Below are 16,316 nucleotides of genomic sequence, written 5' to 3'. Positions count from 1 at the left end.
TGAATACAGGGAAATAAAAAAAATGCATACAGCTACTCTGGAACACTTGGTGAGGGGGGTTTGGCAACAATAGATAACTAGCCAGGCTGTAACCAGATCCAGTTTTCAATTGACCATGCAACCAAAGATCTCCAATCAGTTTATTTAGGGTTCTTTTTAAATGTTATGTCATGCATGAGTGACAACTCTTGTTGCTGACTGCAACAAATCATTTTTCATTAAACACTGCCAGACTGTGATGAAGGGGACCCTTTGAATCCCGATATACTTTGTTTTCTTATGATACATGAAAATAAAATCTGGACTTTACAAGTTGTGGTTCTGGTACTTTTCTCTTTGCACAGTTAGGCCCTGTACACACGGGCAAGAATATTTTAGGAAAAAAACGTAGTTTTCCCTGACGAGATTCATGGCAAGAAACTCTTGCCGCCTGAGTGTACAGACATGTTTAAAAAAAAACGCAGTTCTCTTGAAAGGAAAGAACACGGTGATGTCATCGCGTACAAAGAGCCTGCGCTCGTCACATTCAATGCCGTCATCTTGCTTCACCCTACCTATGCCGTGGAAGCTACCGCGTCAAAGTCATTTCGAGCATGCGCGGGTTTACACGGCGAGAGGTAAGTATACACTCTCTTGGCAGGTTCTCTTTTTTTTCTCGTCGAGATTCTGGCCAGATTTCCTGATGAGAAACCTGAATGCCTCGTACACACGAACGGTAATCTCGGCAAGAAGCAGTTTTCTTGCTGTTTTTTTTCGAGAAAACCGGTCGTGTGTACGAGGCTTAAGCCCTCGCTTAAGGGGGTTGTAAAATTATTTTTTATCCCCTAAATAGCTTCCTTTACCTTAGTGCAGTCCTCCTTCACTTACCTCATCCTTCGATTTTGATTTTAAATGTCCTTATTTCTTCTGAGAAATGCTCACTTCCTGTTCTCCTGTCTGTAACTACACACAGTAATGCAAGGCTTTCTCCCTGGTGTGGAGAAAGCCGCTTGAGGTAGAAGGGGGCGAGCAGGCAAGTCAGGACGCTCTCTACTTTGCAGATAGAGAAAGGAGCTGTGTGTCAGTGGGCATCCTGACACTCCTGCTCGCCCCCTCAAGAGGCTTTCTTCACACCAGGGAGAAAGCCTTGCATTACGGTGTGTAGTTACAGACAGGAGAACAGTGAGTGAGGATTTCTCAGAAGAAATAAGGACATTTAAAAGCAAAATTGAAGGATGAGGTAAGTGAAGAAGGACTGCACTAAGGTAAAGGAAGTTATTTAGGGAATTTTTTTTTTCATTTACAACCCCTTTAATGCAGAACTTCATCCAAAAGGGAAGTTTCGCTTTATATCCTCCTTCCCTCTTCTCTACTACATTAGGAACATTATATTTTTTTTTGGGGGGGGGGAGCAGGAACCTAGATTTAATACCCACTCAAACTTCCGCTTGGATCCAAGCAAAAGTTCAGCCCTCCCCCTCTTTGCCTGCAGCCTTCTGGGACACGTCTCAGATTTCAGGAGGCTGCGGGCACATTCACAAAGTGCTGTGCAGTAGGAAGCCGGCTGTGCAGCGGCAAGGAATCACAGCCGACTTCCCACAGCAAACATGCCGGTGTCAAGGACCTGAAGACCAGCCTGGGTGAGGACAGCGCTGGATCCCTGGACAGGTAAGTTCCCTAGTATTTGTCAGTCGGAAGGTGTCCCCATACACTGGTACTCCATCAGAAAGGTGCCTCCTTACATAGGTGCTCAATGGAAAGATGCCAACTTACACTGGTACCCATTAAAAAGTGTCTCCTGGTGGCTGGTGTAAAAGTACCCTATTACTTATGGTCAGTAGAAAAGTGCCCGCTGTCACTTGAAAGAAGCCCTTTTACACTGGTAATCAGTGGAGAAGTCCCCCAGTTGGGGTTAGTCGGAGAAGTGCCTCTGTAGATTGGCGGTCTTTAGAAAGAATGCCATGTTACATTGAGGGTCTGTGAAAAGAATGCCCTTACATTGGTAGTCATTGTAGTCCTACCTTCTATTCATGGTTAGTGGTAGGAACTCCCCTTACATTGGTGGTCAGTGGGAAGAGTTCTTCCCATAAAGAAAGCTAAAAATATCATTGGTGTCGGTGGTTACTTACATTAGAAATGAGAGGAGAGTCTTCACTGTGGGTCTTCTAAATCATGGTGCCAGAACTATGCAGGCACCATCAGACCGTAGTTTCATCTGCTACTGCTCAAAGAACCCTGGTAACCCCTAGAGGAACTCTAGGGTTCTTGAGCAATCAGAGACTGTTCTAGCTATTCTTGGGATAATGTATGCTGCATTATAGAGGAACAGTTATAATTATTATTATTAGTATTGAGCACAGGTGTCAAACACAAGGACCGTGGGCCGAATCCAGCCCTCCAGGCCATTTCATGTGGCCCTCGCACCTCTCCTGCAGCTGCATGAGAGCTCCAACCCTCCTCTGGTCCTACTGCAGACCCTTACTTTCTGCTTTAACCACTTGCTTACTGGGCACATATACCCCCTTCCTGACCAGAGGCCTTTTTGCGATTCGGCACTGCGTCGATTTAACTGACAATTGCGCGGTCGTGCGACGTGGCTCCCAAACAAAATTGGCGTCCTTTTTTCCCCACAAGTAGAGCTTTATTTTGGTGGTATTTGATCACCTCTGCGGTTTTTATTTTTTGCGCTATAAACAAAAATAGAGCGACAATTTTGAAAAAAAAAATAATATTTTTTACTTGTTGCTGTAATAAATATCTCAATTTAGGCCGATACGTATTCTACATATTTTTGGTAAAAAAAAAAAAAAAATCGCAATAAGCGACTGGTTTGCGCAAAAGTTTTAGCGCCTACAAAATAGGGGACAGAATTATTATTATTATTTTTTTTTACTAGTAATGGGGACAATCTGCGATTTTTATCGGTACTGCGACATTATGGCGGACACATCGGACACTTTTGACACATTTTTGGCACCATTCACATTTATACTGCGATCAGTGCTATAAATATGCACGAATTACTGTATAAATGTGACTGGCATTGAAGGGGTTAACACTAGGGGGTGAGGGAGGGGTTAAATGTGTACCGTAGTGAGTGTTACTAACTGTGGGGGAAGGGGGGTTACTGGGGGAGGTGACCGATCTGTGTCCCTATGTACAAGAGACACAGATCGGTCTCCTCTCTCCCTGACAGGACGTGGATCTGTGTGTTTACACACACAGATCCTCGTCCTTGTCTCTGTAACCGCCGATCGTGGGAGCCTGGCGGACATCGCGGCCGCCAGGCACGCGCATCGGCATTCCAGTGATGCGGCGTGCGCGCGCGCCGCCCAGTGGCCAGGAGGAGCGGATGCCGTAAAAACACGACGGCTCAGAGATTTAGAACCACCCTGCGGCCGTATAAAGTCGTAGGTTGTCGGGAAGTGGTTAAAGCAATGCATCCAGCTTCTTTCCAGCAGCAGCATAAGGAAAGGGGGGTGCAATGTCATGTAAGGGAGAGTGGGGGACTCAAATTCTGATGGTGGGGTGGCTCTTGACATCTAATATATGGGGAGGGGATGCGCTGGACATCTAATCTTACAAATACAACCGGCCCTTTTGAGGGCAATCATAATGCTGATGCGGCCCACAAGGAAATTGAGTTTGACACCCCTGGTATAGAGAATTTATATAGCGCCAACAGTTTACGCAGTGCTTTACAATATAAGAAGGGAGACAATACAGTTATAATACAATAAAATACAAGAGAATTAAAAGAGCCCTGCTCAAAAGAGCTTACAATCTAATAGGGTGGGGCAGGTGGTACAAAAGGTTGTAAATGTGGAGAATGAGCAGGTGGAAGTGGTAACAGTTATTGTGTTTTATAAATAAATAATCTGTCAGGCACAGTGAGCAGACTTGCTTATTGACAGGTCCGGTGGTCTTGTGATTGGACAATGCAAAAGCAGCATAAGTGTGGTAACAATAACATTTAGAACATTTCTGTGTCCAATGCCTTTTTCTGACAATCGGCCTTACTCAGCACATCAGAAACACTGTTTATTGTAATGCATTTCCAGATGTACACAAATCTAGAGGACTGTCTATACACAATACAGAAGGCTAACACTGTTGCCTGTATTTGAAATAATTCTGTCATTGTGCAGGACAAATATTCCTACAAACAGTTGACTTGCAGATGATTTGCAGGAAACATCCTCTATGCAGACCAAAATGTCTAGAAGTAATGCAAAAGAGAAGATTTAACAATATGCCACTGTGCTACTATAAATAGCAAATATAAAAAAAACGTAATAGAATTATTTAATAGGATGAAGATTTTACATCTTATTTGGTGTATATTTAGGAAACATTTTCATTTTCTTGAATGTACCAATGCATTTAATGCAAGTGTTTTAGGTCTAGTGACTATATTCTACACATTTTCAGAGAAACAACAAAAAGGTTCTATCAACAAGAAAATAACAAGTCAGTAATGCCTTTTTATCCCAGTACTTTGCGATTAAGTCAGGTTGATGTGATCCCCTGGGGACCAGTTACTCCACACAGTGACTTGCTCATTCAGCATTCATGGAACTAAAAGGAAAGTGAGTTAGCATTGCCTTATAACAGGGGCCACAGTGTGTGAGCAGCAGAATTCTCTCTGGAGCAGCCACTCCTACAGATCACTTCCAAATGTTAGCATTAAAAAAAAATACTAAACCTTTTGCCATGTGTTATTCTGTTTACATAGTACATATAGGGGAATGCTTACAAAATACATATATAGCGCCATTTGTTTCGTGAGAAGTTTAACTTCCAATATTCAGCTGCCTTTTCTTGGAGCATTTATGTCACCATCGAGCTGGTGCGATCTCTTATTTTCCACAAAGGGATGCCAGAGAAGGAACGTTCCTTAAAAGGTCACTCAACACTTTTTTGGTAATACCAGAGAGTATGATCACCTAATAGTTTCTTATGTGTGTGGGCAACTTTGGCAGTAAATTATCAGTGCCTGAGTTCCTGGGTCTGCTCACTTGCCATAATAAGTAACAGTCCCACTTTCCTTGTATTTTTAATAATAAAAAAAAGAGCAATGAAAACCCCAAAATTCCAAAGTAAGTTGGAATACCTAAGAGCCAGAGCCAGGAATTATGGGACAGATCTTACTATTAAAATATATAGAAAAACAGTGGCCCTTAAAGTGGTTGTAAACCCTTACATATACCCAGTGAAGTGACTGGCCTCAGGTGATACACAGAGATGAAACCAACCCTCCTATATAAGTTGTATCTGTATATCTTCTCTTCTCTACAACTGTTCAAAGTCTGAATTTAAAACTTGTCTGAGAGTTCAGAAAAAAGAACAGAGAACTGAAGTTACACTTTTGCAGAGCTCAGTGAGGAGAGCTCTGACAGCTGATTGGAGGGAAGGGACACACTCCTTTCACACAGCACACAGAAACAGAGCCAAAGCTGTCAATCAGCTGGAGTTCCCTCCCTATCATCCTCTTTCTCTTTTTAAAAAAACTTGTAAAGCCTCGTACACACGACCAGTTTTCTCGGCAAGAAAGCTGCTGGGAGAGCTTTTTGCCGTGAAAACCGCGTGTATGCTTTCTCGTCGAGGAAACTGCCGGAAATCCCGACGAGAAAAATAGAGAACCTGCTCTCTATTTTCTTGTCTGGATTCTAGGCAGTGTTTCCTGCTGAGAAAATCGTACGTCAGTATGCTTACCTGTCCCCAGGTAAACCCACACATGCTCGATGAGACTTTGACGAATGCGCGGTAGCATACAAGGGTAGTGTAGGGTGTAGTAAGATGGTGGCGACAGCATCGAATGTGACGAGTGCCGGCTCGATGTAGTTGATGACGTCACCGCTTTCTTGCCATTCAAAAGAACGGCGGTTCTTTTGAATGGCCATCTGTATGCACAGCATACAGATGGCCATTCAAAACCAAAGTTTTTTTCCTGACGGGATTCCCTGCTGTGTGTATAGGGCTTCAGAATGGATTCATGTTGATAGAGGAATGAAGCATCAGACAGAAATGACACTTAGTGCTCTTAATTGAAACAAGTACACACTATAGAGGGTTCATATCTCATGTCTGATGTTTACAACCACTTGAAAGTAAATGTAAATCCGATTGTTAAAATCTCATATATTTCAAAAATAATTTTCAATACTTTTTAAACCTGCTGCTTTTTATTCCACCTTGCGCTCATGTCTCAAAAGAGGTATAAGAAATCGCTAGTAATCTATCTGCTTAATGCCACTAAGGATTGTATTTTGAGTTCCTGTAAACATACTAACCTGCCAACCTTAAAACAGTGGTTTGCCAGAGTGAACTACATCCAAGAGATGAAAGAGCTTACTACAGCCCTTGGTGACAGGGGCTCTGTCCAAACCCAAAAGATGTTTTATTGGGAGGAATTCAAATGCTAGGACAAATATAAGCAGGCATTATAACCCTGTCTTGCATTTTCTGATTTTTAACTCGGTTGTGAGGTCTGCACTACACCTCCTTCTGCTCCCCGGGTCATTTGGCTGGCAGGTGGGGACTTAAGGGGGAAAGGACTCTTTTCATTCCCTTCCCCTTTACTTTCCACTTCCCGTGTTGCCCCCCCCCCCTCCTTTTTTTTCTTTCTCCCTTTTTCATTAATCGTCTTTGGTCCTTCTTGGTCTGGTATCCCCTCCAGGAGGAGCATATCCTCCCTTTCCTAAGGTTCACTCATCCTCTGACCCTACTTTTCCCGACCCTGCTTCAGCCCAGAGTTTTTCGCAGGGCTTTTTTTTTACTTTCAAAAACAAAAGACATTTTTTAAAGATGTTCCCAGAATTGTGTATGACAACAACTTCCTATCCCTTTCATGACATTGTAATATGATGCATAGCTTGTTCTTTATAACTTTATAAAGTCTCCTGTATCTTCTTGATGTTTATATTGGGATAGAACTACCATTGTGTAACATTAAGCTGATAGGATATAGTCCCATGTTACATTTTGTTTCTAATGGTGTACATCTCTCCTAAATAAAACACATTCAAACAAATCTGCTGATATGTTAAAATACCAGCTGATCATGCTATGAAGGTCCTTGTTCAGATCTCCCAACTGTTCTGACCCATACACACGATCGGAATTTCTGATGGAAAAAGTCAGATGGACTTTTTCCATCGGATTTTCCAATCCTGTGTAGCCCCATCGTAGTTTTTTCATCGGAAATTCCGATGAATTCCATCGGAGTTTAGTTATTGAACATGTTCTATTTTTTTTCCAATGTAATTCCGATGTGATTTGGCCAGGCAAAAGCCTGATCGTGTGTACGCAGCCTTTCTTCTGTGTTATCACCTTTTCACACAGGCATCTGATAGAGACTACAAGTAAAATGTGTATATCCAGGGCGCTCCAAGCATTTAAATCTTGACAGATAATGTCTGTGTTGGAGAGGGTAGCAAATCTTCACACATTTTAGGCAGTACTCAGGGAGACAAGCAATCTCTAATGGAAACAAAAAAACAAACAAGGCGCCTCTAAGTGCAGAAGTATAAAACTTTTAATATCCCCTAAAGGGGTTAAAAACACTTACAGTTCCTGTGGCAGGGCAGTCCCAGTCTGTGATGGTAAAGCTTCCAGGGAAGTCCACGAGATAACAGCCAACTTGTGCTGTGGATGTTCAGGGGACACAATAGTGCTGGAGCCTGGGGATGATGTCAGAGAAAGCGAGACAAAAACCAATAGTGTCATAGAGGCGGTATCTATGACACACTTCCTGTCCACTTCCTGTTTGTGTTCCATGTTGGTTTTTGTCTCGCTTCCTCTGACATCATCCCCAGGCTCCAGCACTATTGTGTCCCCTGAACATCCACAGCACAGGTTGGCTGTTATCTCGTAGACTTCCCTGGAAGCTTTACCATCACAGACTGGGATGGCCCTGCCACTGGAACATCTTCTGGACGCACTTACCTGCTACATGCCTGTTTCATCCACCATCTTGTAAGTGTTTTTAACCCCTTTAGGGCATATTAAAAGTTTTATACTTCTGCACTTAGAGGCGCCTTGTTTGTTTTTCTAGAGACTACAAGTGACCATCTTAGCACACATAAAGCAGGCATGGTCCACTCTTGTCACCATCAGAAAACCTTTCCTGAGAAATACCATGCAGCCAACTCTGGTCTGCATGTACGTAAACATGACGTAGCTGCAAAGAGACTGCGGAAGTTCAGTAGTACTAAAAAAAAACAAGTTTTTGACTATCCTTTTATAATACACAGTGCATTAGCAAATTAATTGTCATTCATTTTACTTCTGCTTTAGCGTTTTTTTGCAGTTCACTACGTTGTTTACTTTTTTCAGACTTTTTTCATAATTTTTTTCCCGAATTAACTTGAATGAAGTAGTTTTCCACCTCAAACATTTATAAATTGGAAGCAAACCAGGTGGGATTTTCTGATCTCCCTACTAGAATACTGTTACTAATCATTACTGCAAAACGGGAACATATATATTTGTTTGCAGCTTGGCACTTCTGATCTCACTGCCTCCTCCTATAGCAGAAGCAGTTTTATGGGGTTTCATTTGACATTTTAATTCATTCCAATCTTTCTAGTGCTTGTTTACTTTGCACATTTTCACTTAGCTTAGTGAATGAGGTGAAGTTAGGTGAAAATTCACTTTGCAAAGAAATTTTTAATTTGCAGAAATGTTTATTTTATTTTTGCTTACACATTATTGGATGATTGAAGTCAGCACAGCTTCACCTAGTTCATTAAGCTAAGTGAAAATTTACTTCAAAGTAAAAAATGCACTACTGCTTTAGTAAATCAACCCCATCAGTGTCATTGTATCACCTGTGTACTTCAGAGATTTAATTGGTGTTCTGGGATTTCTGTCTTCCACCATAAAATATACAATGATATTGCTGTCTAGTCTATAATATACCCACAAAATCAGAGCAGTACAACAGGATTCTGTTATTTATGTACACATGCACGCCTATCAGATACATACATAATGTTTTCATTATTATATACATTGCAAAGTTGCATTTATATCGTTACTGCCAATAAAGATATGTATTGTATTCCGTGATTTAGATATGTTCATTTTGCAAACGTGTTTATGTTCTGCGCACCTCTTGACAGCTGGAACAGATGATGAGGTCTGGAGAGAGTGAAACGGTTTCAGAACTGAGAAGACGCTTTCAGGAAGAGGAGACGGCTTATAAACGTAAACTGTCTGCCTACCAGGAGGGGCAGCAGAGGCAAGCTCAGCTAGTGCAAAGATTGCAGAATAAGGTAGCCACTCATGTTTTTACTTTTTGTTTTATAACGGTTGATATTTGGATGTGCATTCATTTGACCAAGATTAACAATTATGCTAAGATAAAATGGAGATTATGATGAGATGGAAAATCTGTGAATTTGATGGGATGATCAATTTATAATGAAGAGAAAACTGACGATCAGTCATGACGAACAGTTATGATGAAAAGTTTATGGCGTCTCGGCAATCACAATAAAATGGTGATATATTACCTGATTACCTCCATATGACAAAAAAATCATGATAAAGTTATAGAAGCTCAGTACACATGATAAGTTTAAAGAGAGTTCTTTAATAATTCCTAGTAACTACAATGTAAATATGGAGGGTTAGTGTTCATGATAAAAACATGGTCAGTAGTCAAAATGTAAATAAAATGGAAAATCTTTTCCAACTGGTACAGACCTTCTGCAAAATGTAAAGAAGAAATTAGATCCCCTGATTGTATGTGTGTTCTAGATAGGAGGCTGTTTTGTGATGACAGGTCTAGGCTAGCTGTCCCTGCTCTATGCCCCACCATCTTTTCTACTGCTACTTCTGGGGCCCACATTGCTGCTTATCATGATGTAACTCCCGCGCATGCTGAGAATGAGCCTAGATTTACATTGCATGGTGCATGTACACAGAAAATAAGTAATTTCTAGGTGTCCAGGGAAAAAGTTTTTTTGGCTAAATAGAATTTGCACGTCTCTTCTGACAAAAAAAACTTTTAACTCCTAGCATTATTTTTTCTTTGGACACTTCAGTTATACTTTAAACCAGGGGTCCTCAAACTATGGCCCTCCAGTTGTTAAGGAACTACAATTCCCATCATGCCTAGTCATGTCTGTGAATGTCAGAGTTTTACAATGCCTCATGGGACTTGTAATTCTGCAACAGCTGGAGGGCCGTAGTTTGAATATCCCTGCTTTAAACAAATCTCTTGTCTTGCCTATCAAGTTACAGTATGTTTGCAGATATTTATAACCAAAAATATATTTGTTCGCTTACTGAAATAAAAGTTTTGTAATAATATTGCAAATCAATCACCTTATCCACTTAGTGATTATTAACCAAGTGAAAAACTCAATTATAATTAAAAATGAAGGACTGCTGCATCAAAAACACCAATCCGGATAGGATGTACAACTAAGTAGACAAATATTCTCAAGTGCGCTGTCCTTATACAATTGATGGAATGTGAATACATCTTATAATAAATATAATAAATTGATTCACTGTCATTGTATTTATTATGAGATGTTTGCAGATATACTTAGAAGATAATGTTCCTTGTTGCCATTGCCTCTGCAAGGCGTGAGTCCGAGCTGACGGCCTTTTTCTTTGGTTCTACACAAGAAAAAGGTGATATTGAGGCCTAGAGTTTTGTTTTGTCCTAAGATGGTTTCGTCATTTTGTCTCAACCAGGACATTGTTCTTCTGTCACTCTGGCTCCCATACATCAAAAGGAGATTTGCGTTCTCTGTCTCGATGTAGTTCATGCTGTACATGTTCACCTTTTAATTACTGCTGCCATTAGAAAGACTGACTTTATGTTTGTCATCCTTGATGGGTCACCACAATGAGAAACATACTTCATACTTTTTTCTTGTCTAAGCGCTCTCTACTAGATTGGTGAGTGTTTCACTATGAGGCCACTGTTTTCCAGATTGTACTGCTGCGTACAAACGATCAGATTTCCCGTCGGAAAAACCTTGGATGTTTTTTCCAATGGAATTCTGCTCAAGCTTGGCTTGATTACACACGGATTACACACAGATTTACAGCGACTGCACTTCCAAGCACACTTTCAGTGCAATTTCAAGTACACTTTGCACTTGTAGTTTGCACTTGTAGTGCAAAGTGGATTTGCCTTTCATAAATAACCCCCATAGTGTGAATCAGCCCCAGCAGCATGAAAATGAATCAGGATTTCTCTTAATTGTTGCATAAGCAAAGATTGAAAGATTCAACTCCCAGAAATGTTGGCTACAGTGTTCTTGAGAGTGGATTGCAGTCCCCATAAAAATCAACGTAGCTCAACAGGTGGTAGACACATGTTGCTTTCTTGTTAAGAAAAGTGCCATTTCGGCTGAAAGCTTTAAACTTTTATCTGCAAATTTAAAGTGCATATACAGTATGGGCAAGAAGTTTTTGTTTGTCGTTCATGAAAAAGCACATGATTTAGTAATTCAGAGACAGTTAGGTTTATACTGCAGCCTTCAATAGGAATTGGACACTGGTACTCCAAAAAAAAAAATGGGCAGACAGGTATAACCTCTTTGACAAAACTCTGCATCCCCTGGCTCTCTTTGGTCTGATTTTGCTCTGATGTTTGCAGTTCTGATATGCCTGCGTTATGCGGTAAAAAGGTGCTGTAAACTTGCAGTAATTTTGAGTAAGGAAGCAGGAAAGTATATTATGGCACATCTTTATTACAGTTGTCTACCTTGGTTACTGCCTCATGTTCATATTGTCATAGTTATGAGGAAAGTACCCTTTTTTAAATACTAAATACACAATGCATGAATGAGACCAGTAATAATAATGCACCATCAGTCTCACAGGACGCACTTGGAAGGCAGTGAGATGTCTAGAAGTGCTAGGATATTTTTTTTACATTGACCTTCACAAGGTAATACTTTTCTGCAAAATCTGTTGCAATTTGGTGTTTTTGGACCCACCCATGGGTCTGTAAATGTTGGCTCTTAGACTTTTTCGGGAAACCTGTACTGATAAAAATTTGTCTGCATCAGCTGCCATGGCTGATCTCTCCCTCTGAAAATTGAAGTTGCATCGCTGATTGGCATTTCTGCTTGCTTTATCCAGAGTAGTGATTCAAAAAGTCTTGAAGCCTGGGACAGGCAGGCAACTAACATTTTCAGAGAGAGCTCTTGTTAAAAGATTTCTTAAAATATGTATAGTTATCACCCATTAAAAACGTGTTCTAACAATAAGTGCCTAATTTGCAGGTCTTGCAATACAAGAGTAAGTGCGGAGAATTGGAACAGAAGCTCCTTGAGAAAACCTCAGAGAGTGAGCAGCAGAGACTGTCAGTAAGTATGCAGAGGAGGCTGATTTTTTGCAACTGAAGATCCTTGTTTGTAATGATCGTATTAACCAGTCAGAATCCACTTATTTGGCTGCATCTGGTAATACAAGGGCTTTATAGGCTTGCAGTTATAAATCAGGCCAAAATTCTGATCACACCATGTCCTTTTCCAAATAAAACACTTCTAAAATAAATGTATGACATTTCCAGCAATTAGAGATCAGTGTCTTACTTACAGTATCTCACAAAAGTGAGTACACCCCTCACATTTTTGTAAATATTTTATTATATCTTTTTGCCCAGGTTCACACTGGGCTGTGGGAGTGAAGCCGTGCGAGTTCAGCTGTACTCGCACAATTTTACTCCTGCCTGTCAGTCCCGATTTCGACTGCGATTACAGAGACATCTGTGCAGATTTGTCAATGTAAATCCCGAAACCGCAATAAAGTAGTACAGAAACTACTTTTTGAAATTGGTGCAGCGCCGCAAATGCAACGTCGCACTGATTAGGGTGGTGCCATTGCCGGCAATTGCCGGAAAATGCTGCCGATTTGACATGTCAAATCGCACCAGTGTGAACCAGGGCTTTATGTGACAACACTGAAGAAATTACAATTTGCTACAATGTAAACCAAATACAAAGGGAGGTACGCAAATATGCAGCCCGCGGCAAAATGCCCAGTCCAGTGGGGCCGCATATTTGTATTACATTGGCCTCAGATTTGATAGATTGACTTCTGTACAACCAGCCTGCCCATATATTGATTGAAATTAAGCCAGTCTCTGCTGAATTGTACTCCTTATATGGGCAGCTTAAGGCTGTTTTCCTTTGGCTCTATTAAAGTGGTTGTAAACCCTTTACAACCACTGTAACCTACAGGTAAGCCTAGATTAACCTCCCTGGCGGTATGATTCTTTCAGATTTTTGGTGCTGAAAGCGGTACAATTGTTTTGCATGGAAATTTGGCGTTTTATATTGTAGGCCTGTAATTCTCATTTAAATCTGTCCAAACAAGAGTCTAGTAGACATCCTGGGTATGATAAAGTTTGAAACACAAAATCATAAATTATAATATAATAAAAAACTATAAATAATTATAACAAATAATAATATAATAATAATAAAAATTATTCAATAATGTAATCATATCAAAAACACTGAAATTTGCTCAGTTGCAAAATTGTCGCTGTCATTACTTTCAGTGTTTGATGACGAATTTCCCCACAAATCACTATCGCTCAATTCTGCAAGTGATTCTAATTTATTATCACTGTTTTCTAGCTGGTCTAAAACCACTTTTGACATAAAGGGACACTTTTTGGTTGCTATGGACAATCTCCAGTTTCCAGGCAGAAAGAACAGTTTTTATAATATAAAAGTGCATGCAGGACACTGGGCAGACCACTAGGGACAAAGGGGCTGTGTAATTATTTTATACAGTACTGTAATCTGTAAGATTACAGTGTACTGTATCTATAGTGTGTGTTTACTTTTTTGAATTTGGCGCCAATCTCCCCCCCGTGCTTAGTAACATCGCAGGGAACGGGGCTCGGCGCCACTCGGGCACTGTGTGAATCGAGCGAGGAGACAGCTCGATCACACAGCGGGGAGACATGGCAGGATCCAGGGGACAAGGTAAGTAACTCCCTGCCTGGATACTGCGGTGCGATCCCGAGTCTGGCTCGGGGTTACCGCTATTAGTACTGAAATTCCACCCCGAGCCAGACTCTGGATTACCGCCAGGGAGGTTAAGGCTTACCTGTAGGTGCTTGAAATATCTCCTAAACCTCCACGGTTTAGGAGATATTTACTATAATCACTTGTTAGCAAATGTTTAATTTATTTTACCTTATATTGATTTTAGTTGTTAACAAGAGGTTTATAATCTCACATGTGGTTCAGCCTTAACATGGTGCCCTGCGTTCATCTAGGCACAGTACAAAACATAGTAAGCCCTTTACTCAGAAGCGTTACCTACTAGGGCCAGCCATACATGGGTCAAATTTCAAAAGAATTTTCTTTGGGCATGTTGGAGTTTTTTTGAAAAACAAATGAATTACTAATCAATGCTGGGAGAATCGTGGGAGAAATATAATCGAAAAATAAATGCGCATGAGCACAAGAAAAGAAAATTCCCAGAAAGAAAGGAAGATTCCCGGCCACAAACATTCTTTTGTGTAGCAGCATGAGGTGAAATTGAAGGCTTGGGTGGTCGAATTTCAAAATCAATGGTGGCACCATCGGATCACAAAATGCACAAAATTTCTGATTTTCTAAAGAAAATTAATTCGGAATTCGACCATGTATGGCCTGCATAAGTCACAACTTAATACACTCAACAAACAGAAGGAGCTAATGAGTTCCTTCTGGTGCTCATGTATGTTGCTTTTGGCCTGAGGTGGGGGGGAGCCAAGCAGAGCCGAATGTCGCTGATCGACGTCGTTTGGAAAGGCCCGAGGACAGCACGGCTGACCTTGGCAAATCTCGGGTAGGAAGTCTTTCCGAGGTTTGCCGAGGTCAGCCGAAGTGTCCTCTGGCCTTTTTGGTAGTTTCCAAGGCTTTCCGCGCCCCACCTTTCCCCTCCCCGGCCGCATGCGGTATTGCATCCCATTGAAGTCAATGTGGAACAAATTATTTTTGTTTCCATTGACTTCAATGAAGAAACTCGCTTTGATATTCGGGTACTTTGGATTACAAGCATTCTCCTGGAACGAATTAAGCTCGTAATCCAAGGTTCCACTGTATATCTAAAACCATTTTTTTACATTTTGTATGGGGTCGGAAAAAGTTAGAACCTTTGTCGTTTTTTTTGTCTTTCTGTGTTAAATTGAGAAGATCTACCTTTGCTTTCTGTCCCATAAACACAACAGGAAGAGATCCCACCGTAGATAGGTGTCACCAGAACAGGTGTCCCTGTTGTATTATTTCCTCTTTGAAGCTGTTTTGAAGATACTTAGAACATTTTCAATACCCAATAATTTTCTGTGACAATACTCACAAAAGATGATGAACGGGGACACATACAGCCATAAAAACGTTATGGTGGCTTAAACTCTTGTCCAAAACGAAAAAAAGGTTTTGGCTTTAGATATATTTTACTATTGTTTTCTCGCATTAACATCAGAATTTCATAATAAAGAATAAGGAATTTTACTGTTGGCATTTGGCTAAATCAGAGGCCTTATCAGCATAGCTAATAATTCTCAAAGTGTAAACATGGACATTTCCTGTTATTGTTACACAAAGCTGCATAGTCGTTCCTGTAAGTCAGTTGGAGGTTCGAGACGCCTATGAGTGATGGAGGGAAATATTGCATTATTGACGTTTTACACAGAACATGTTCAGCCCATGTTTTTAAAATGCTAGGAATGTGAAAAATATTTAGGAATAACGTGCTAAACAAGTCTGAATTGGTTTTTCAATTACTAAGTTAAAAACAATGTTTACTATTACATTTAAGCAGCTTTGGCACCGTGTTTGTGCTGTTAAGCATGTCTTACTTAAATCCTCTCCAGCCCATTCCTCTGAGCACCTGTGGTGGCTGGGAACACTTATTAACATGCTACAGCCGTGTACCTTTTGTCTTCTCTTGTATTATGTGTTAAGTTGGAATGCCTCTTTCCCACCGCTGGGATGCAGGTGTGTGCAACTTTGTGATTCTTGGAGATGAAAAAAAAAAAATGGAATTGGATTCTTTTTACTTGCCTCTCCTTAAAAAGAATTTTACAGTTGTGGTATGTCACAGAAAGGCTAAAGCAAAAAAATAAGTGAATTAGATTACTAAAAGTGTTCGTAAGTCTTTTTCATTGAATTCCAACATTATAACTGAGTAGAGTTGATAAAAAAAGAGAGACTTCACCTAAAGGTCAGTACTGTAGCCGCTGACTTTTGCGAAACAGGTACTCACTAGACCATGGAGTCTAGTCTAGACCAGTCTGTCTTCTCCACAGTCAAATCTTTTCCGGTCTCTCCAGAGCCGTTATCTTGTATTTTGGAACC

General features: G+C 40.7%; 1 protein-coding gene across 2 annotated transcripts in view; it reads left to right on the top strand.

Moving 5' to 3' along the window:
• Positions 1-16,316, top strand: part of LOC120936507 (rootletin-like) — a 167,164-nt gene that overhangs the window by 24,200 nt on the left and 126,648 nt on the right. For both annotated transcript variants that reach the window (XM_040348921.1, XM_040348920.1), the window contains exons 4-5: positions 9,105-9,257; positions 12,237-12,320. In XM_040348921.1, coding sequence (XP_040204855.1) covers positions 9,105-9,257; positions 12,237-12,320 — 237 coding nt within the window. The remainder of the gene's footprint in view (positions 1-9,104; positions 9,258-12,236; positions 12,321-16,316) is intronic.

The sequence above is a fragment of the Rana temporaria genome, chromosome 4 (genome assembly GCF_905171775.1).
Source record: "Rana temporaria chromosome 4, aRanTem1.1, whole genome shotgun sequence".
Taxonomy (NCBI): Eukaryota; Metazoa; Chordata; class Amphibia; order Anura; family Ranidae; genus Rana; species Rana temporaria.
This window is presented reverse-complemented; position numbering and strand designations above follow the sequence as displayed.